Below are 22,194 nucleotides of genomic sequence, written 5' to 3' on the forward strand. Positions count from 1 at the left end.
CGTTTTGGAACTCGGTGGTAAAACCAAGTGTTTTAACGTATTTTACAAAATAACTAATAAATAAATAAATAATAAAATAATTAATAATCTGTGAAAATATTAATTTCATTATAATATCATTATATTTCCTAATTATTTTCCAGGTATTGTGTTTCCACAGGTTTTGCGGGTTTTGGCTTTCGGTCTAATTAAGCTTAGTAGTATAGCTTTTTTTGTTTAATATCCTTTCAGCTTCATTAATCGACGAAATAACGAGCTTGGTTTTGGAAAGCTCGGCGTGGTAACGTTTTTGTCAAATATATTTTAACGATTCCCTTTTCAGCCTAATTAGTTGGAATTCAATTGGTTTTCCAAACTTCATTGGTAAATAAAAAGTAAACTAACTTATATTTCGTAGTAAATTCATTTTAGATACTTCCACCATGAGAATCTTGCCTGGTTTAAGATCAAATACCGTAGTTTATTTGCAAGATGAATTTCTTTACGTAAAAGAGAGGGAGAGTAAAGGTAATACGTTTTCGAAGTGCTATGATTATAGAAAGACTAAGTGTCCTTGCAGGAAAGTTTTGCGAAGCGGTAGCGACGTACTGGTCCCTGGAGAAGGAAAAAACGCAGATCACAATCATGCACCTCCAGTCAAGGCTATCAGGGATATCGAGTTCAGAGAACGATGCAGAAACGACGCAGCCGCCAACAACAACCGAGGGCTCCGGGAGCTTTTTGACGAAGCCCGTCTGCGTTTCGATGTCAGGGATACGGCTTTCTACAGCGTGAGATCCACAATGTCTAGAGCCAGGGCTCAGAGTTTTCCTCCAGTTCCAGGCACAGTCCGCGAGCTCGCCGACGCACTGGCTATCGAACCTGGTTTTCGTTTCAGCGTGGACACAAGAAATAATCCTTTTTTCAGAGCTTTTCTTCCAGGTTCTAATAGTCTCGTCTTCGTCTCGCACTTCATGACTACGAAGGTGAACGCCATGAAGTCCATTTTCGTTGACGGAACGTTTTCTGTGCCAGCTCTTTTCAAGCAACTGGTTACCGTTCACTTTCAAGCCGGCGAATATGCGTTCCCATTTGTCTTTGCCCTTCTCACCAGGAAAACCAAAGCTGCCTATGATGAACTGTTCAACTGGATTTGTCTGGAATTTCCACAACTGCAGCCGGAGGAAGTTATGACGGATTTCGAGATGGGACTACAAGAGAGCTTGTCCAATCATTTCCCACAAGCTCGTATATCTGGATGCTGGTTCCATTTTGCGCAGGTATTTGAATAATTTATTTCTAGCTATAACTTATGACGATATAATTGTTGAAGATGATTGTAAAATATTTTCTGAATTTACCATACCGCCGAAGATAAAGATTATATATTTAAATTTTTCGCCAATAAGTAACGATCTTTGATCACCACCAGCCTTTAGAATCCATTAGGCTTTCCAGGCGCGTTGCAGTGTTTATTTTAGCATGAATTTAAATAAATTCATTATTTAAGTTCTAAATTAAATCGTCGTCTGATAATTTCCGTTTTGATACAAATAGGCTATATACCGCAAAATGCAGAAGAGGCCAACACTTTTGGCAATGTATGAAGAAAGAGATCAGGATCGTCAAGATGCTCGCGGTATCATGAAACTCATCATGATATTGCCACTTCTTAAAGCTGACGACATGTCCCACGGGCTTGCTCACATAAGGGGTAAAATTCCTGAACTTTCATTGCTTCAGGTTAGTAAATTTAATATAGTTTAAATATTTTACATCTTTTTTCGTCTTTAATAAACAAAGTTTTTATTTATCGCAGTATTCAAACGTCGAAACTGGAAGTTTGAACGCTTTAGCTGATTATATTCAGCAATATTGGTTGGACGTAGTTGGTGCCGATAGAGTCTCTGTCTACGGTCGCACCAAAAGAACGAACAACGACACAGAGTCGTTTAACTCTCAGTTTAATCGAAGTCTGCCAACCAAACATCCAAATATTTACCTGTACCTTGGTAAGTAGAGAAGCGATTTTTTACCCTTTTTTCTCTCTTTTTATAATTATTAAAGTTCTTTTTAGACAAACTGAGAATGGTAGAAGATAGGGAACAAAGGGACTATCCTTTGGGGGTAGAACAGGACCAAGTCATTCGTTGTGGGCGTAACAAAAAATATCTCCATAACAACAAGTTAGTTGCTTTCATCTATATTTTTAAGTAATTTCTTTCTGCTAATTCAATTGTTATTTTGTTTTTTAGAGCAATTATGAGATTATCTGAATGTTATGGTAATGGAAATTTAACTATCGGAGATTTTATGGATAGAGTCAAACACAGGATAGAGCCTGGGCAACATTTTGTGATTCCCGACCCAGACATACCTCAAGAAAATGGTACGCAGATATACTTAAATGTATATATTGAATTATAACAACAAGAAAAAAAAACAAAAATAGGTGAAGTTTAGTTTAAGACTATATCAGTCAGTGGCGCCATCTAGTAGATATTAGCTTATAGCGCCATCTAGTATAATATACAGGAAACGAACTTTGTATACCAACAGTATTTGGCCGATAATAAATAGTTTGAATTATTTCTAGATGATGCAGCGCCAAATATTTTCTTCGTGCTTCCAGCGCCGGTTCCCGTTCAGATTCTAGCTGGACCAGCTCTCGCCGCAGACCCTCAAGCCGCAAACATCCAGGACGACGACGACGAAGAAGATTTTCAAATTCCCGCAGATGATTATGGACAATATTTTCCGGCACCGATCCTCCCTCCTTTGAATTATGCTCCCGTTCAAGAGGTTCAAGTAGAAGGCGCAGCCAATCTTCAAGTTTTGACCTGCATCATTTGTTGGGCTGTCCCACGAAGTCGCATGGCCATGCCATGCCGTCATTTCTGCTGTTGTCAAGAATGCGCCGAGGAACTTGCGGATCAAGCTGCGCGACGAGAAGATCCTCTATCTCTTCGTTGTCCAGTCTGCGGTCAAATCATGGAAGAATTTCAAATTGTTTTTACCTAAGGTTGGTTATCGAATTTAACGCATTTTTCTTGCATATCGGACATTTTCTGTAATTAATGTCAAATATTTCAGATGAATCCGCCTCAACCAATTCATGTTCCAGTATTATGAAAATAGCTTTCTTTTGGATGGATTTTTTTTATAGACAAATAATTTTTAAATATGGATAATTGTTTTATTTTAAATATTGTTTTTAAAAAATCTAGTGCTATTATAACGTTTTCAATATTATGTTCATTCCTAAAACCTTTTTAAAAATTGTTTTAATAACTAGTCAATGTAAATATATGAACTTCATATTTCACATTTTTAATAAATTATCTTTTTGCAATTTACTCAATCATTTAATTTTCTGTTATCGATATAAACAAATTTCCTTTAAATAGGGATGTGCAAATACTTTTTTTTACAGGGACCATGTCAAATAATATTTGATCAAATACTGTATACCATCCAAATATTTAATACTATATCAAATAATTTGTTCATTTGGTTCTCAAAGTGTCTAATAATTTTCAAACCAAATATGCATATTATTTAATTATTGAAATTAAGCCAAAAAATTAAGGGACAATTTATTTTTATATTGATATTTGAGGAGGTAGAGACTTCTTCAAAATTGGAAGCCCTTGGTATTCCATCGCGGTCCTGACTATTCTAAAAATGCATCTCATTACGGTCATCAGTCATTGTTTAAGTTTTAATTAGTAAAATAACTTAACCTCCATTTCATTTATATTTGAACAATAAGTCAAGGAGTTTTTCTCAATAATCAATTAATCAAAGTAATCAGCTATTTATAAGTATTAAGTGACAATAAAGAACTAATAGAAATGGAATTTTAAATTGTTTCTTACCATACAGTGGAAGTTGAAAGTTTAATCCAAGTCTTAATCTTGAACTTTTCTAATTAACTTAAGTCTCAAACTATTTAAGTAAAACCATTTAAACTGGCATTATTAATGCTGGTTTAACTAAAAAAATTTTAAATAATAATGAATCTAACTAAAATTAGTTAAAAAAACATATACTGTTTATTGCAACGTGTTGCCGTCTGGTTGAAAGCTAATATATAATTTGAATGCTTTCCGAATAATTTAACTCAAGTTTAAAAATTTTGGTAATCAAACTCTTTTGGTTTAAATAAAAAGTTAATTACCAATTTAAAAAAACCCACACATATTTCGATTAAAATTTTATCAGAAATTACCGTGTTTCAAAAATATTTTTTTTAAATTCTATATCAAGTTTTCGTTGCTATAGAGAATAGGTTTATTTCCTAATACTATAGAAGAAATCTTACTATAAAAGTGCTACTATACTTTAGTCGATCTTATGAACCAAATGGCATGTTCATAAGATCGACTATATTAAATATCAGCCTTACCTAGTACAGTTGGCAAAGGCTAATAAGCCCTTCTATTTTCTATGGCTTAACTATCATGTTACTTTGATTTGACTTCAAAAAGTCGACCTTGTGAGCAGTCGATCTTATGAACATCAACAGTCGATCTTATGGAAGTCGATCTTATGGTTAGGGTAGGAGAGTCGACCTTATGGACAGCCCATAGTGTGCATAAGGTCGACAGTCGACCTTATGAGCAAGCTCAGTCGATCTTATGAACAACACGGTGGTTTATTAGATCGACAGTCGATCTTATGGCATGTTCATAAGATCGACTATATTAAATATAAGCCTTACCTAGTACAGTTGTCAAAGGCTAATAAGCCCTTCTATTTTCTATGGCTTAACTATCAGGTGACATTGATTTAACTTCAAAAAGTCGACCTTGTGAGCAGTCGATCTTATGAACATCAACAGTCGATCTTATGAAAGTCGATCTTATGAGACTTTCCCGGCGAAGACACCATCTGATTAACCAGGGCGAGATATGTACGTTGGTCGTCGTCGTCCGAGCTTTCAGGAATGTTTGCTTAGTCTGTCACGAAGTCAAAGGCGGGGCGGCGAGGAAAAAGCGACCCGCGGAACAGAGGGAAACCGAGACTGCCTTTGGCTTCGTTACTGAGGTGGTTCGACTATCTATTTTCTCAAAATCTGTCACCCCTGAGAGTTGGGCCGTGTTCGTCCCAACACGCAATACACCCGAAATTTTTTCTCTGTTTCCGCTGCGAATTTCGGAGGGGGGGGGGATAGTATGGGGTAGTTTCATAAGAACTGTGCGTTTCAGAAGGACTGTGGGTTTCGGAAACGGGGAGGTGAGAGGCGGGGGTGGGAGTTTCGGGGCGTTCCGATTTGAAAGTCCCGTGGCTGCGTTCAACAACTCTAAAAAGCTCAGCGCTGAGCTCAACGGTCAGCGGTTTTTTGCTGAACGAGTTTTTTTACTTCCGGTTTTGACGTCACGTTGATCCTCGGAGACTCAGCGGAAACATCGGCTGAGCGAGATGGTTTTCCGTTGCTTATCGGTATAGTGACGTCATTCGACAAAGTTAAAGGAGGGGTAGCAGACGATATTTTGTTCGTTACAACAACTTTTATTTGTTCTCCGTTGATAGTTGTTGAACGCAGCCCGTGGCTCTCTCGGCGTACGTTAGTCCCGTGGCCTTTATGCATCAGCCATTGGATACATGGGGTTTAAAGGGGTACAGGGGGGTTTGGTACGACTGCGAGTTTGAGTTATTTTTGCGTGGAAAAGGGTACCACGGACATTCTTGCATTGGAAAGGGGGAGGGGAGTACTACGGAAATTGTCGCATGGAGAAAATGGGGAGAGGGTACCACGGTAATTATCACATGGGAAAAGCGGGGAGGGGGTACCACGGTAATTATCACATGGGAAAAGCGTGGAGAGGGTACCACGGTAATTATCACATGGGAAAAGCGGGGAGGGGGTACCACGGTAATTATCACAGGGAAAAGCGTGGAGAGGGTACCACGGTAATTATCACATGGGAAAAGCGGGGAGGGGGTACCACGGTAATTATCACATGGGCAAAACGGGGAGGGGTACCCCGGTAATTATCACATGAGAAAAAGGGGGAGGAAGGGCCTTACTGGGGTGGTTCTACTATGGGGAAAAGGGTACCACGGTAATTATCACATGGGAAAAAGGGGTTGGGGGTGTACTGGGGTGGAGTACCTGGAAACGCACAACTAGCTGAGGGCCCGCCTTACAGGCGGGCTTCTCGGCTAGTTTACGTATAAAGAACGTGGCGTATAAATATTTTTTTTTATCTAAAAAAAATTCCAAGCTGCAAAATAACTTATCTTTCAGATCAGTGCCGTCTTTCCCATTGGGCCCGTTGGGACCTGGCCCAGGGCCCCGAGTTCATAAGGGGCCCCTTCAGACCTAATACAAAACCAATTTGTATTTCACTCAGACGTTTTATTACGACGGGCGGACAACGTCGCCGCATTTTTAGTCTAAGCTGATTTCTACCCTCGATAATTTGTTTTCCATCACCAAGAATGTATTTATTTTTACTCAGGGAGAATGAATATGTCGAGATTATTTTTAGCATTTCTCCAATTCCACCCGTTGGGGCCCCCGGTATGCTCCTCCGCCGCTTTATTAAAATCAAATAATACTGCAATCTCATTGGTTCCTAAAAATTACGTTTTTAGACGCGATTAACGCTGCTGCGAGGACGCAAAAAAATAAGACCGCCTCCCCCCCCCCCCCTTAGCGTTACGGGGTTAGGGCCTCAACGTGTCCGTCGATAGTCTCGACATATTCATTCTCCCTGAGTACAAATAAATACATTCTTGCCATCACCAACAGTTTTTCGGACTCAGCCTATTTTTATATATTAGTAGGCCAAAATGATTTGAATTAGCTGTACAACTGCAACGTTTCTCTAAGTAAGTTTAATAGCATTATGGACAGGGTGGGAAATAAGGATTGTTTGAAAGTGGACAGGTGACCAGTGACCCACCTGGCCTAGAATAAATAAACTGGACCACGACCAGTGCACTTCATCTGCTACATTAGAATAGCGTGTTTTAACTCTTAACCGTTTTTAATAGCTTGAATTCTAGGGCTGTGCGAGTACTAGAACATCATCGATTACTCGTCATTTAAAGTCGAGTACTCGAACTGGACCTCGAATAAGTAATTGGAAAATACTCGTCGATTATCGAGTACCAAAAATTGCATAGTCGGGTACCCGATAACTCGATTAAGCTGCTGTAAGTTCCAAGATGGTGTTTGCCACTTTTAGGGGTGAAAATAATAAACGGTACCTACAAGACATAGAAACAACAAATACTTTGATTGACCTTGGGGATGGATCACGGTTTTTAATACGTACTGCACCTGCGCGGTTTTTCTTCAAACAATATTATTAAGTCTTAGTTTCGGATGTCGGCTGGCGTTAGAATTTATAGGAGTCTTAACTTCCTAAGCAATATACGGACAGACGGTACATTAATAATTTAAAAAAATTATATTGTTATTTTACTATTAATAACGATAATTAGGCTAGTATACTAGTCTTATATATCCCACTTCAATATTACTCGACTCGAATACTCGATGAAAAAAATTTTGTACTAGATTCTAATTCGAATGTACTAACATGCCGCAGCCGTCATTACACAGACCGTCAAATCCAAAGACTAATAATATAACATTTGGACCTACCAATTTCAAAATATTTACCTCGAATTAATTAAGTGGTCCAGTGGACCACTAACCCACCTCCGATTTCATTAATAAACTGGTCCGGGCAATTTTTAAACTGGTCATTTTCCCACTGCCACCGCCTTATTTCCCACGCTGATTGTGGAACCGATTTGTGTGGTCGTGGGATTTCAAGAGTTTGTTTTTATAAACTTCCAAAAGAATGTAATAATTTGAGTCGGTATCATACACAATTATTTTTACATAGTTTGAGCACTATGGGATAATCGTTTTTCTCCAGTGCGTTTCATGAATGGTAATTAATTTTTAAATATAAAAGTTTATAAGAATTATTTTTGTTTTTAACTTTTCTACAGTTATATATTTCAATTCCTAGGCAAAGTTGGGCACACTTTTCCAGATAAATTTTTTTCCTATCAAAATATAGTAGATGGCGATGCTATCAATTTTCTCTCATTTTTTTTTATTTCAAATATTTAAAGAATAGATTTTTTTTGCGATTTAGATTCAATAGATGGCGGTAAACTCTCAATGAATAAATAAAATTTCCGAGATTTTGTGTCTATATATAAATTTACTCGCGTAAAGTTAGTAGTTGAAAATTTACGATCGTATCAGTATCAATTTTTTCCTTAATGACTTATTGGTAACTATCAATTATATATTTTTTTGCATTCTACATATAAATTTTTCTCTCATATCAAATTTTTTACAGATCATACCCCCAATAAAAATATTTTTTTTTGTAATCCTATCAAATCAAACTCATCAATGAAATATGTTATAATCTAGCCTATCAAATCAATCATACCAATGCAATGTTATTTATTAACCTATCGAATCAATACTATTATTTTTTAAATTTTATCAAATAAAATAATATACAGCGAAATAATTAAATAATTTTTTTCAAAACAATCAATTTTAATTCCTCGTTTGCGAAATAATGATAATCACAAATGCTTTGTTTAGTAGATATATATCACAATAGGCTCAATAGCTTTCACGTGGAGTTTGACATTGTACCGCCCCAGCCTCTTCCAGTTAATAAAACGATAATTATGAGGTAAATCAGGTAATAAGTAAAAATGCGATGCAAACATTCTATAAATCAAAAACAAATCCAAAACTAAAACTTTCGATATAACTTTCGAAACGTCCCATTGGCCTTTAACCGTCACGTGATAATACCCCCTCGTTGACTCACCTCACGGCCTTTTCACGTTTGCAGCGAGACATAAAGAAATCCGAGTACCCCTCCCCTCTCTTCCTTCATCCCCCCACTTTGAGGAGGGAGGAAACGGTTTGAAGTTAAAAAAAAACAGACACATGGTTCACATCATCATCCTTAATATCTGCCCTTTTCTCGCCTTTTCTGCATGCTTCAACTCTTTTTAAAGCTAAATTAAATCTTTCAAATCAAACTATCAAAAATCGTCAAATAAATTTTATAGAAGATAATTTTAAAATTTTTATAGTACAGGAATAAATTTTTCTATAAAAACTTTAGCTTTTCATATCGTAACTATCAAATTTTGAAATTTTTACCAAGAGATGGCGTGAAAAACATATTTCAAAATTTCAATATTTATCCCAAAAACGCAGGTCGCATTATTTTTTTCGTAATTTTTTAAACTAGGATAAGTACTCCTTTCAAGTGAAAATCTATAAATTTTCGGGTAAATTTTCGTCAAATCTATCAAAAAACTAAAGCCATTACCGAGATTTCAACTCAATAAATCATTTAGAAGTTTAAATCGATGATAGATCGCTATTAAAAATGATATTTTGATAGTATGAAATTCGATTCCCTATCATATCAAGTACCAAAACAATCAAAAGATATGATAGTGCCCAACTTTGTTCCTAGGTGCTAGGGCGACTTTGTTGCTTGTTAGGACTATGCCATCGTTTCAGTCTCACTGTCTGACGCCTGCGTTTAATTAAACTTTATTTCACATAATGGGGTCTAGGGCTAGCTATAGGTTAGCTCGATGTTGGAAAATTTGCTTTAAATTATTAGCCGATAGCCGATGGAGAAATTCGGAGTATAGAATATTTTCTGTAACGACCCCGAGAAACTTGCGGTTCATTGGCTGTCGTTCATTTACCGCTACAACAAATCGCGGCCTTTTCAAAATACATGCCTATTTCACGTAGAAAACGGTAGCCATTTTTTTCTGGTCGATTTCGCTGCAGTTTTTAATTTACTAAAATTCGAATTTAATTTATAATATTGAGTGACGATCGTTTTTGAAAGGAATTATAGAAGAGGAATCGATAGAAAGTAGGTTATATCGGCGTTTCACCATCCCTTTAAACACATTGCCCCTTCTCTGGAGATTAGGCTGATTAATTTGAAAACTTCTGTTACATCTTTAAAGAATTAAAATCAGATAAAGTGACTGAGATAAATATTACTAAACTAATTTTTATTGTAAAAATTATAGATATGTGGTTTTATTTTATGGAGTATATAATATACGAAAATATTTTATTCGTAGCCTTGGCTATGGCCGCCATTTTGTGCGGGATTTTTTCTCTATGGGAAAAAGCATAGGTGACGTCGTGTCACGTGATACTGAAATCACTTTATACACCGAACTTTCCAAGAGGCGAATATTTTAGGAAAGTTCTAGATTTAAGGGATGCAGTTTAAAAGGTGAATTTTGCGGCCCCCACCACTTATACAACGGGAGTGCTATTCCTAAAAATTAAGGGGGTACATTACCCCCCCCCCCATTTTTACACCACTCCAGGGGGCCCCCAAAATTAAAAGTGCCAGGGGCCCAACAGTATGTAAAGACGGCCCTGTTTCAGATAAGTCTATTTTATTATTTATTCATATTTTATATCTATTGAACATACAGTTTTGTACCTATTTTAAGTTATTATCTATTAAATAATGTTTAATTCATAGTTATTTATGTATATGGCAAGATTATCCACGGATAAAGAACAAATGTATCTCATTCTTCCTATTTTCGATTCAAGTTGCCAGTTGCTAAGTTTTCCCGCCAGATTTGGCTACTTTTAAAAGTAGGATGCGAAAAATACATTGTAGATGTAAAATTTGAAATTTAATTGTTCTTATACCTTTTCAGTAAGTTAATGTCGAGAGTCATTGGGTGAGTTTTATTACCCATATGAAGCGAAGATATACGACCCCGACGTAAAAACGTAGTCTGGTCTGTGACCCGTCGTCTCACCAGCACTCGTCTATGGTTAATGGTAGAGGACGGAACAGAACACGTTTTGACATAGGGGAAATGAGTCTTAAAAATGACTTCTTAAGGGTAGGAAATATTTAATCCGCTGACTTTCGGGATCGTTTTCTTCGTCCAAAGCTAGCGTAGGGCCCATGGGTCGCCAACTTACCAGGGTTGCCGTGGATCGGTTCTGGTTTTTAAAGGAACCGAAACCGAACCGATCAAGACAAATTGCAACCGAAACCGAACCGAAAAATAGTAGGAACCGAACCAAACCGAAACCAAAATTGGGGAGATACTGTAAATTTCTGCATTTTATTTCAGTTAACGCTTAAATATTATTAACAGACGTCATTCTCGGATCCTGGCCGAGCAGAATGTCGAAAACTAAAAGTAAAATTAGCTCGCGCAGGCGGCGAAGCTATTTTGGCTTGTTCTCACATATTTGGAAGTAACAAAGAACACGCGGGAAATAAAAACCAACAGCTTGGACAGAACGAAATTAAGTGATTTCTAAATGTACAACGGTTTTTCCTTCCAATAGAGACAATAGACATAATAGTCCTTGTCACTTGTCACTGGTTTATTTATTCTTTTTCGCGGCTTTTTCAAAAGCAATAGTATTAAAAAGTAATCGGTTCTTGCGGATCGGTTCGGTTCGGTTCTCCTTTGGTTTCGGTTCGGTTCTCCTTTGGTTTCGGTTCGGTTCTACATGGAACCGGAACCGAACCGAAGTGCATTCGGTTCCCATTTCTTAGAACCAGAACAGGAACCGGAACCAAACCGGGCATTTCAGTTCGGTCCCAGTTCCTCCGGTTCTGAACGGCAACCCTACAACTTACCAAGGACAAATGTCAATCGAGATCGCCATATCGGTTTTTAGTATATTTTTGAGGCAAAGATTTTGAAGGGCGAGATGGTTATTTGAAAGGTTGAAAAAGTTATATGTGACAGGTCAGTTACAAAAACGTTCGTGTCCCCAGGAAGTGAAGATTAACTTCCACTAAGTCATAACGTCGCCTGTTTCGTTGTTTTCACTTAAGCTTAGGGGAGTGGGATCAAATGATTTTGTGACGTAGTCGAAGTCAGTCTCCACTTCATGGGGGGCACGAATATTTCCACCCATTCATTTTTACCTCTCCGAGGGGACTTTGTACCCTAGGAGGGGTTATACAACCACCGTGTCTGTCTGTGGGTGGGTGGGTCTGTCTGTCTGTCTGTCTGTCTGTGGGTCTGTCTGTCAATCCTGCGAACGCGTTCGCATTTTCGGGGCAAAGGGTAGTCACTGCGTACCCAGTTTCTTAGAATCAGGGAAAAGGTTTTTCGAACCCGAGCCCTCTGGCACGACAGGTGAGCGTTCTACCGCAGAACCACGGATACAGTTACGCTTCACTGAAAATTAAAAACTCTTCCGAGGAGAGGTATATTTTGGCTTGCCAACTTGTTAGAATTTACCTTTATTTTCAAGGTAGATATAGCAATTTGTGAAAGATGTCCAGATTAGACACCCCTTGCTCCTGGGTTATCGGGTGCAACCAAGATCTGAGATTGCAGGATAAGACCAGTTATAAAATTAAGAAGTACTGCCGTAAGTTTATAATATTCTTCAATAAGTATGTCTTTTAGGGAAATATTTTACTGAGAGCTATTAACGGAGTGACGTCATCACGGTAAGAAAATCACCCCTAGCGAGACGCTGTTAAAGGCTATGCGAGACACGAAAGCCAGCGGACGCAAAACGGCGCCAAAGCCCGTTATGAGTTCTCTTTTGTGACTAGCTCTCAGTAAACGTTATGCGTGTGAAGAATAAGAAATGTCATACTTATGTACACATATTATGAACTTATGGTACTACTTACGACATATGACGCTTTTTCATAATTATTAGAGGAATATTGGTCGAGGGAAATAAAAGAAGGGTGTTGCTATAAACTTGAACAGTACGACCGAAAATAACCAAATCACGTTAATCTCGAGGGCTTGTGTTGTTTGCCACGCCAAATAAACGTCAGCTCCCTACACTTTCTATTACCGTTGACCTTAGCAATTTTTTTGTTCTCAGTTACTTAAACTGTTGAAACCACTAAAGAAAACCCCGTCCTCTTTGAGAGACGGCAACAACGCGGCTTTAAAATCTTTATTCCACCATTTCTTATTTCTAAATTAGTGTTTACAACAAGCCATTTCAGTTGAGTATTTATTCAAAGGTTTTGGTTTCAAAAATTTTACTTATTCCACCAGGACTTAAGGCACATACATGCTGAAATTGTTTCTGGTTTCATGGAGCGTCTCTTCTGAGAAACTAAATTAGTTCCCCCCGAAAAAATTATCTACGAAGCAACCGATGACCCTTGAATGGATAGGTAGTCCCTTGCCATTTTACTGACCGAGGGGTATTTGCTTTCATGGGTCTGTAATAAAACGAAATTTTAAGAAATAACAAAATTCACAATCATTGCCTGATTGGGTCTTAAATTACTGGTTGTCAACAACCCCGACATGCGTAAAATGAATTGATCGCCACTGATGAATCTAAATATTCCAAAATAGAAAAATGCCGTAATAACTTAACAATGCCGTACCTTCCACCATTCAAATTTGTCCGTTTCAGGAGGAAGCAGGTCATCTTTCAAGTACTTTAATAGCTCCACCCCTCTCAATAATTTTCTAGATCATTTTGGGTAAACGCAACGCGTGTCATCAATTTTATCGGATTCAGACGGGTAATTACTTGTCGAATGACTAAAATCTTCTCTTTTATCGTAGTATTCAATGAAAATATTTAAAATCGTAGATTTTACTATTTTGAGTTCGTTTTTGCTGTAGTGCTCTTGAAAGCAATCCATTTTTAATGTTGGATCTAAAACTGTACAGGACATGTCTTCACTTCACAGGGGAAGGAAAATTTCACCCGCTGACTAATGAATTATTCCCGACAGATATCCAGTTTGCTTCTGAATTCGAGAACTCTTGTTATTCTTCCATTTTACGTTTGGCTAACACGCAGGCTGCTTTCAGAGGGCCATCGCTACTTTGAATTACCGAATTTAACTTTAGCAGAAGCCAATGAAAACTTGGTATTATTAGGGAAATGGTTGGGTATATTACAGAAGAAACCTTCCTGGTTGCAATATCAAAGTTCTTGAAAAGGAAAAACAAATTTATTGTTTTATTTTTTGTTATTAAACATAACCCGTCATTTCGCTCGTATTTTAGCACCTTTAATAGTGCCACCAAAAGCTCAAGGTTTTGCCATTCACTAGTCGTCATCTCATATTTATCCAAATCTTTGTCTGATTCCATTAAGGATTGTAACGCCTATAGTACGAAAAACATTAAGTACACTTCGGTGCCCAAAACCTACCGAAAAAAAGCATTCTTGTTAAATAAGCCTAACGTCTTTGAGCTCAAGGCCGTATTGGAAAAGAAGCACACCTAGCGTGGGCTTGAGCACCAAACCAAAAGAGTATTACCAAGAGGTTGAGAGAAGATATGTTCAGACGTTTTGCTCGGATGGGTCCAACTTTACTCCCCTATACCGTCCCGCTGCCCCTATACCGTCCCGCCCTTTATCCGAGACTATTGGCGCCACTTAAAATAATTAGAGCGCCCCATAGTTTTGATAGCTAAATACAGGCCTGTGGGTCAGGTCTAACGAAACACGACTGCTCTATATTTAATTTGGGATTTTAATTAAAATTGACCTTATCTAATGGATAAAAATTACACGAATTCCGAGCACTATAGCTTGCTATCCTGATTTAAAGGTCACCCTTCTTATTCTCAACTGAACTTCCGCTTTCCCGGCACCTTCTTTGCGGACGATATTGCATCCACTAAAGAGAAAATATTGGAAATACAGTATCTTATGGACATTTGAAGTTCCTACGCAACCGATTCTGGTCTTGCTTTTAACCCCTAAAAATGCAAGATTCTAAGTTTGGTTTACGATGAAACGGCCAATAATTTTAACGAGCCATTCATGATTCAAGGGAGTGAAGTAAAACAATTATACAAAGTTGAATAATTGGGATTTACACTGAGTATTGGCAAAGCAAATTGACTGATGGGAGATGTGAAACACCAGGGCTATCACCCGTATAATAAGTACAGTGTCACCCGCACACTATGGAAAGCGGTGGCAGTACCAGCCATGACCTATGCTTACGAAGTGCTCTGCTACCAAGAAACTACGGAACGTCGTCTGGAACAGCGACAGAAGGCGGCTGGTAAGACTGCCCTCGGTGTAAACTTTACGACTGCTAAGCCATCGACGGAGCTCTTCAATTCAAACTTAACCTCAAGACGACTCCTGTTCCAAGCTAGATAAGGTGCTTTACCAACTGCATCGTTATTGGCAACAATTTTTAGTGATGAGTCAGGTTTCTGTCCCATATTTGGAGTAAACCATACAATTAGGGAATACTCTGAATTTCACGAAGAAAATGAGCTGTTTCATTCGTTCGGTAGTAATGGCCTTAGCCTCGTAGCGCGTCTCCGTATTACGGCTTGTTTAAGAACCAAAATTGTGGAAAGCTTCCTAAGAAGGATAACTGACTGACTCCTGTTTTCCCTCTCTGTAAAAATGAGATTGGTTATGTAAATTAAGTTAATTGTAAATTAAATTTTTGTAACTCGCGAATTAAAAAAATTAATGTTCCTCCCTGATTTAAAAGGGATTCTTGTAAGAGCTAATATAAATTCATTCATTTTTTTCGGAAGAGCTCACCCATAAAGTAACCCATTCACATAGAGTGGAAGGGCCTATGGAAGCGCATAAAACATTAATCCTAACGGGTCAACTTGTTTTGGAGGCGTGAATAAATATATTCCGAAGAGCGATGGTGTTGTTTTAACGTTTTTTACAATAAAAACTTACTTTTTATCGAGATATTGTACATTTCATTTAACTTGTTTATTTCACGCCTCGGAAACAAGACGTTGCGTAAGAAAAGTGTTAACAAATTTCGCTGATAGCCTTCCACTCTATGTTACAGATATTACTTTATATCCATTTTCTCGTTGATAAACTTGATATATTCTTTAAAAAATATAGATAAGAAAGATATGACAAAATTTCATTTTTTAGAATACTCTATTAAATCTATACCATGCCTAATTTTAAACAAAATACGACAATATCAACACGAAAATATATTTCAAATCACATGTTTGTTTTCTTGTTGATATAATATATCATGACCCAAAGTAGATAATTTGATGAAAAAATCAAAAAAATATTATTTATACCTATAAATTGAATGAATATGCACTCCGGTTTCAGTATAATGTATGTTGGTAAATAAATTCTATGTCGAAATAAAGTCACGCACATTCACTCGTCTATTGCCTTATCTTTGTAAGACATCATTATTGAAATAGATTATAATATAAAAAGTCCGACCCCACCTGTTCTCCTGTTTATCAATAACTAAAATAAAATTGCGTTTTGTTTTTCTTGGACCCGTTGTCCATTCTGTGGCGCGAGCTCAATGCTATTTTAGTCATCGGACAACCTCATTTTCAACTTTTCTCTGATCGCTTTGCACAAAATCAACCAAGTCGTTTTGCTTACGTGTTCCGGTTCTAACACAAAGTTCGTCTAGAAACCAAATTCGGTAATGTGCATATCTTATCTTTACGCCACATTATCGCTCAGTTCAGCTCAATAGTCCTATTTAAGATTCAATTTGGTATCCGTTTTGGTATGGAGTTTATGGTTTATGTCAAATAGAGGTGGATCACATTTTAAGATTCAATTTAGTATCCGTTTTGGTATGGAGTTTATGGTTTATGTCAAATAGAGGTGGATGACATTTTAAGATTCAATTTAGTATCCGTTTTGGTATGGAGTTTATGATTTATGTCAAATAGAGGTGGATGACATTTTAAGATTCAATTTAGTATCCGTTTTGGTATGGAGTTTATGGTTTGTCAAATAGAGGTGGATGACATTTTAATTGGTTAAGGGACTTTAGCTAAAGTTACTCTTTTCAGCCTTTACGTAGGCAGCGATTGTTGTTAAGCGCGTTGGTGATTCGTTACAAATTATAATTACAATCTGTGTAATAAAATTAACGAACGGGAATCCATTAATACAGTCGCCTTTTTAGCGTTATTCCAAAGGTAAGAAGAGCTAGTTTTTAATACAGATTTGTTAATATAAACGACTACAGATGGTTTATAATAATAATCAGCTAGGCTAATACCCAAGGCACCACTTTAGGCGTAAGTCATCAAGCGACTTTTAAAGCCATTAATTCAGGTGGCCGGGATAAAATGCGTAGGAGGGTAGTGTCAAGCCCTTTTAATAAAAATATGTGGTTTTTAATTGCAAATTAAGTACCGTTGAATTATAAAGAAATTGATTTCAGATATTTTATTTGGAAATAAAATAAAACATACATGCAAGGGTGATACAGTCTGTCACTCCAAAATTATCTTTGCCAGGTTCAGAAATCAAAGTACTTTAGTGGGAAAAAAACGTACCATTTTGACTTAACCGTGTTTTATTTACTAGAGTAAGTTTATAATTTCAAGATTTTCAAAGAATTGAGAGAGAATCACACTGAGAGAAAAAAACTGTAGAATTTACAGAAATATTTTACAGCACCCGTTCTGTATTTTTTTGAATACAGTACTGTACTGTTTAAATTACTTTATTCAAGAAATATTTACAGTATAAATTACAGGACGTTTTTAGGTATTTAAAATGCAGGGGCTTCATGTAGTATTTATCGTTGAATAGTAATATATACATACATTTTCAGTACATATTACTATTTGTTTATAGTAAAAATTAGAGGTTTGTTTCAGATATTTGTAATTAAGTACAGCTATAGTTTCTATGATAGAAATGTTATATATGTGCATATTTGCTCAATACATATTACTATGTATTTACAGTAAAAAATGAAGACGTTTTAAGGCATTTAAAATACAGGTAGTTCCTGTAGTTATTGTGGTCGAAGTTGAATTGCTACCAAACAGTAATAATCCATAAAATTCATTATTTGTTGTAAATCAACTAATAAGAAGAAAATATTTTTAGTGACATCTCGTAAAAGCACGAATTGAGTCATATTTTTAATTACCCATCAAATTAAAACAAATTAATGTTTATACATTTAAATGCAAATTCATCGCGTTAGTGTTTGTGGTTTGAACTAAGTTTAAAACGTGTCTGGATTCCGAGCCGATGAGTTGCATTACTATGTTGTGCACGTGTTATGTCTCTTGCTTTGGACTCTAGTTCTGCTGGAGCCTATTGGTATATATTTAGCAAATTTGTTGAATATTTTTCTACAATTAAAGTACCTTATCGGTTAAAAATTAATTACGAAAATGTTTAGTGTACATAAAATTATTTTAAAAAGGGGTAGTAAGAACAAATCTAATATATCATATTTCCTGGCTATATTCACGCAGTTTTTAAGTGTAAATTCCGTAAAATTTATAGGCGTGTTAGAAATTTTAATTATTATTTCAGTTGTATACAATACAATGATTCTGGTGGAAAATTTTACTATGAGATATTTGTATAAATTACAGGAATCTCAAGTAAAAGATATTTACGAAACTTTCTGTAAAAATACAGAACATTCCTGGCTACTGTGCGTCCAGGAATTCCATGTAATTTCTACCCAATATTTTTCTCTCAGTGCACTAAAATTTCAAATTCAGTTACCTTGAAAACAGGGAGAATGGTTTTCTTTGTCATCCTCAGGATTGAAAGGATATAATAAATCCTTTTGTACCACTTGCTTTGCTATTGGCCTAATCAGTTTTCTGCAGCTTAAATGTATCGTATTTATTACTCTTCATTAAGACAGAGAATACCTTTATCCTTTCCTTTAGTATTTAATCTAACTATGGAAATAATAAAAACGTACTCTTTCTTGTGGGGCCATAAACTATTTGTGTACATTTTCTGCAGAAGAAATAATTTATCGGTAATCACTAGTGCTGCGGAGCTGTTGCAACAAACCAATTTTTTCTGATCCTGGTTTGTATCACAACAAATAGATTTCTTTTAGAGGCAGATAATATACATTCAAAAAGCGGGCTATTGACCAACAATGTTAACAATTAACTTAAAATTTTTATTGGAAATGTATTGATCATGCCTTTCGATTTAAATTTTTAGCTGAAAACGACTAGAGAGAATCTTCATAATTAAAACAATTCAATGGCAATGGCTTTACTTATGACATCGAGACTTAGGACAGCGGTTTACAACTGCAAAGAAGTAAAAGAAATGTTGAAAATCAACCATATTTTTTGTTACCAGTGGAAAGGTATCTGCCAGCAGTTAAAACCGATGACTGTGTTCCTCTTTGGATGGACCGGTTGCAAAGAGAAGAACTTAAAGAGCTACAGCGATTTCTACGAGCGAAAAGGATTCTCTGTAATAAAATATTGTCCACCAGCGGCGATAGTGTTCGGTAGCAATCCTAAAAGACACTTGCTTGACAATTATCCTTATCTCATTGAGAAGCTCTACAGTCAAAACTTGGACAAGCTTCCAATTATTTTCCACAATTTAAGCAACGGCGGAGCGTACATGTACTACACTTTGTTAAAGCATATGCAAGAAGATGGTTTGAAAAATCTCAAAATAGCTGGAACAATTTTTGACAGTTCTCCATCTCCGACTTATTGGAGTGTGACACTCGGCGCGTCCAAAACCGTAGTCCCTGGACCCGAGATCATCAAATTGGCTATTGGATCAGCGGTGGTCGTTTGGGGGTACATAATATTATTAATAAACACAGCTCGAGCCAAGTCCAAAGGTATGGACTCTGATATTGAACGATACCGTTTCTTCGTAGCAGAGGAGTTGGCTGAATTTCCAAACCAAGGTCCGCAGCTCTTCCTTTATTCGAAAGCTGACTCAATCATTCCCGATTACGGCGTCGAGTGGTTCATAGAACGGAGAAGGAAAAAGGGAGTCCAAGTGTCTTCTACGAAGTGGGACGATTCAACGCACGTAAGGCACATTGTCAAATATCCAGAGGAATATATTTCTAGTCTAGAAGTGTTTCTTCAATCTTGCCAACATGAAAGCTTCAGCTTCTGCGAGGAGAATGACACTCCGAGTAGAATATTAACCCATAGAGTTTCCCCTTCACCTTTTAAAATGTAGAAATCCAATTTCATTTATTAATTTCTAAATATTTAGGTACAAATATCACGGTTCCACTTAATCGTTTTCTACAATAGCTAAGAAGCCGTAACCTTTTTTTCCGTCCACAGAATTCGTACTAAACGCTTAACACGTATTGCTTAAAAAAGATACAAATGTCTAGGTGATTTTTTTTAATAAATAAAATATCTTTACATTATTTTCAAGATTTAATCTTACCATACTTATATTGTTTAATTTTCATTGTTTGATAATAAAAACCTAGTTAAAAGAATTTCTGCAGGAAATTTTTGTGGTTAAACTTAATATTTCTATAAAGATTTAAATTAATTTTATTTTATGTTAAAAATACCATTAATTTTTGTCATAAAATTTTATTTGCTAGATTTTTTAACTACACACAATAGGTAGCGTTGATGGCTCTTTTAGAATAAACCCTACAAATTCATCAAGCCGTTATCGATCTATTTTGATTTAAAGCTGAGCCTTTAAATAAACCTTTACAGTGAATCACGGAAGTTTTGGTATACCCGCCTGTGAATACTAGCAGACCATGCCAATGATGTATTTTTCAGCGGAAATAGCATATTCCCCAAATATCATAAAACAAGTGGTCCTACCGGCATAATTATGGAAAGAAGAACGTCTACGTGTACATATAACGAAATTATAATTTTATGAAGTCTTATCAAGCGACAAACGCTTCGTCATTGGCATAACCAAGTAATTTGCACATGATAACATATTAAAAATTTATAATCATCGATCATAGTTATGGCTTATTTAGGCCATATTCATGGTAACCATAGAACATAATCGAAGCGTGCAATGACCCTGTACACATTTGTTATATATTTATTTTTATTACTGCAACACTTGTATTGGCGAGTGTGCGATAGCACTCGCTGTTTTACTATTTCTATTTTAAAATGCTTCTATATCAATAGTTTTTAAATCGCTAAACTTTCGCCTGCATTAAAATGCAAGATATCTTTTACTAAAGTTTAAATTTCCCTTTCCAGATCTTGAATTAACTCATTTGCCTTACTTCAAAATGTTATCTGTTCGGTCGCGTTCTCTACAACTCTCTAAAGCTTAAGGTAACAGATGACGTCATGACGCTGGGAAAGTGAGTATTGGCAAGATTGTCACTCACTGAATCTTTTTAATCCAAATCTATAACAAATGTTTTGAGAGAGCTCTCTTTGGTATTCCGTTGGTTTTTTGTTCATTGAAATCGTGACTTGCTTTTTACACCCTGTCTATTTACCCCCGAATTTCGGTGGCAAAATAGACACGATCGCGCGGTCGAAGCCATAGATATAGGAAACGTATATAAAGGTCTAGATAAAATATTTCAAAGGGATTGAATACGGAGGTGACAGCTAGCAGAAACGCGCAATTTCTGCAGGCTATCCTTATAAGACGCTATCTATCGGTAAGAAAGCTCGTGCTATCGTCGCGAGAGCCATTGTCTCCTGCTTAAAAATTATACTAAAAGTCACCAACAGATGGTGTCTAAAGACTACGGCCTGCGGAAAGGTCAAGCACTTAGTACTAAAATGCACCGAGAGCTCGCGCTCTTGGTCACGGGCCGTCCTCGGTGTCTGCTAAGTGTCAATTCCATAGTTTATGTTAGGCTTAGACACCCCGAAATTTATCTAGACCTATATATACATTTCTTATATCTATGGTCGAAGCTATTCCCCACCTACACGGACCAAGAACCGACTTTCAGTGGTAAATATAGTCTCACCAATGATGGAGGCTGATCTGATGTTCCTCCGTTTCGGTGGTAAAACGTTTTGGAAGCGCGTATCGTGCTATTTACCCCCGAAGGTTGGGGCTTGCATTTTAATACGAAATACGATAATGGGGGTTCGTAATACCTAAGTCCATTTACACCTGGACTGCAATGAAGGTAGGCGTTGTTGTTAGGCTAGTGTCGCCGCTACCCCAACGCCACCATCGTTATTTAGAGGCAACTCTCAACCACAAGGGAATTGGGGCTGAAAAAACACGTTCACTTCGCGCTCCTCTCCCGACATTTTACTCGGTCGCCCCGCGAGTCGTGACCAATTTTCGTTATTTACAAACCGTTCGCCTCTTAAAGAAGGGGGATTAAAAAAGGGGGGTTGCTGCATGTTTGTGGATTACTATCGCGGATTTTCACCACTTGGTGGTGTTTTGTAGCGGACACTCTGAAATCGGAGTTATAACATTGGCATTGTAGTCCATGT

At 36.9% G+C, this 22,194-nt stretch overlaps 2 protein-coding genes across 2 annotated transcripts; both read left to right on the forward strand.

Annotated features, from left to right (window-relative positions):
• Positions 1 to 530: 530 nt before the first annotated feature.
• LOC149957262 (uncharacterized) lies at positions 531 to 3,237 on the forward strand. Its single transcript, XM_090165504.1, has 7 exons — positions 531 to 1,259; positions 1,537 to 1,722; positions 1,799 to 1,991; positions 2,057 to 2,165; positions 2,235 to 2,368; positions 2,576 to 3,001; positions 3,073 to 3,237. Exons 1-6 carry the CDS (start codon positions 783 to 785, stop codon positions 2,998 to 3,000), a joined length of 1,524 nt encoding a protein of 507 aa, XP_090021630.1. The 5' UTR covers positions 531 to 782; the 3' UTR covers position 3,001; positions 3,073 to 3,237.
• Positions 3,238 to 19,003: 15,766 nt separating this feature from the next.
• On the forward strand, positions 19,004 to 19,954 carry LOC149957263 (transmembrane protein 53-like). The gene has a single exon (XM_090166934.1). The coding sequence runs from the start codon at positions 19,004 to 19,006 to the stop codon at positions 19,952 to 19,954; it is 951 nt and encodes a 316-aa protein (XP_090023060.1).
• Positions 19,955 to 22,194: the final 2,240 nt, after the last annotated feature.

Source organism: Leiobunum rupestre, chromosome 2 (genome assembly GCF_980474605.1).
Source record: "Leiobunum rupestre chromosome 2, qqLeiRupe1.1.hap1, whole genome shotgun sequence".
Classification (NCBI taxonomy): Eukaryota; Metazoa; Arthropoda; class Arachnida; order Opiliones; family Sclerosomatidae; genus Leiobunum; species Leiobunum rupestre.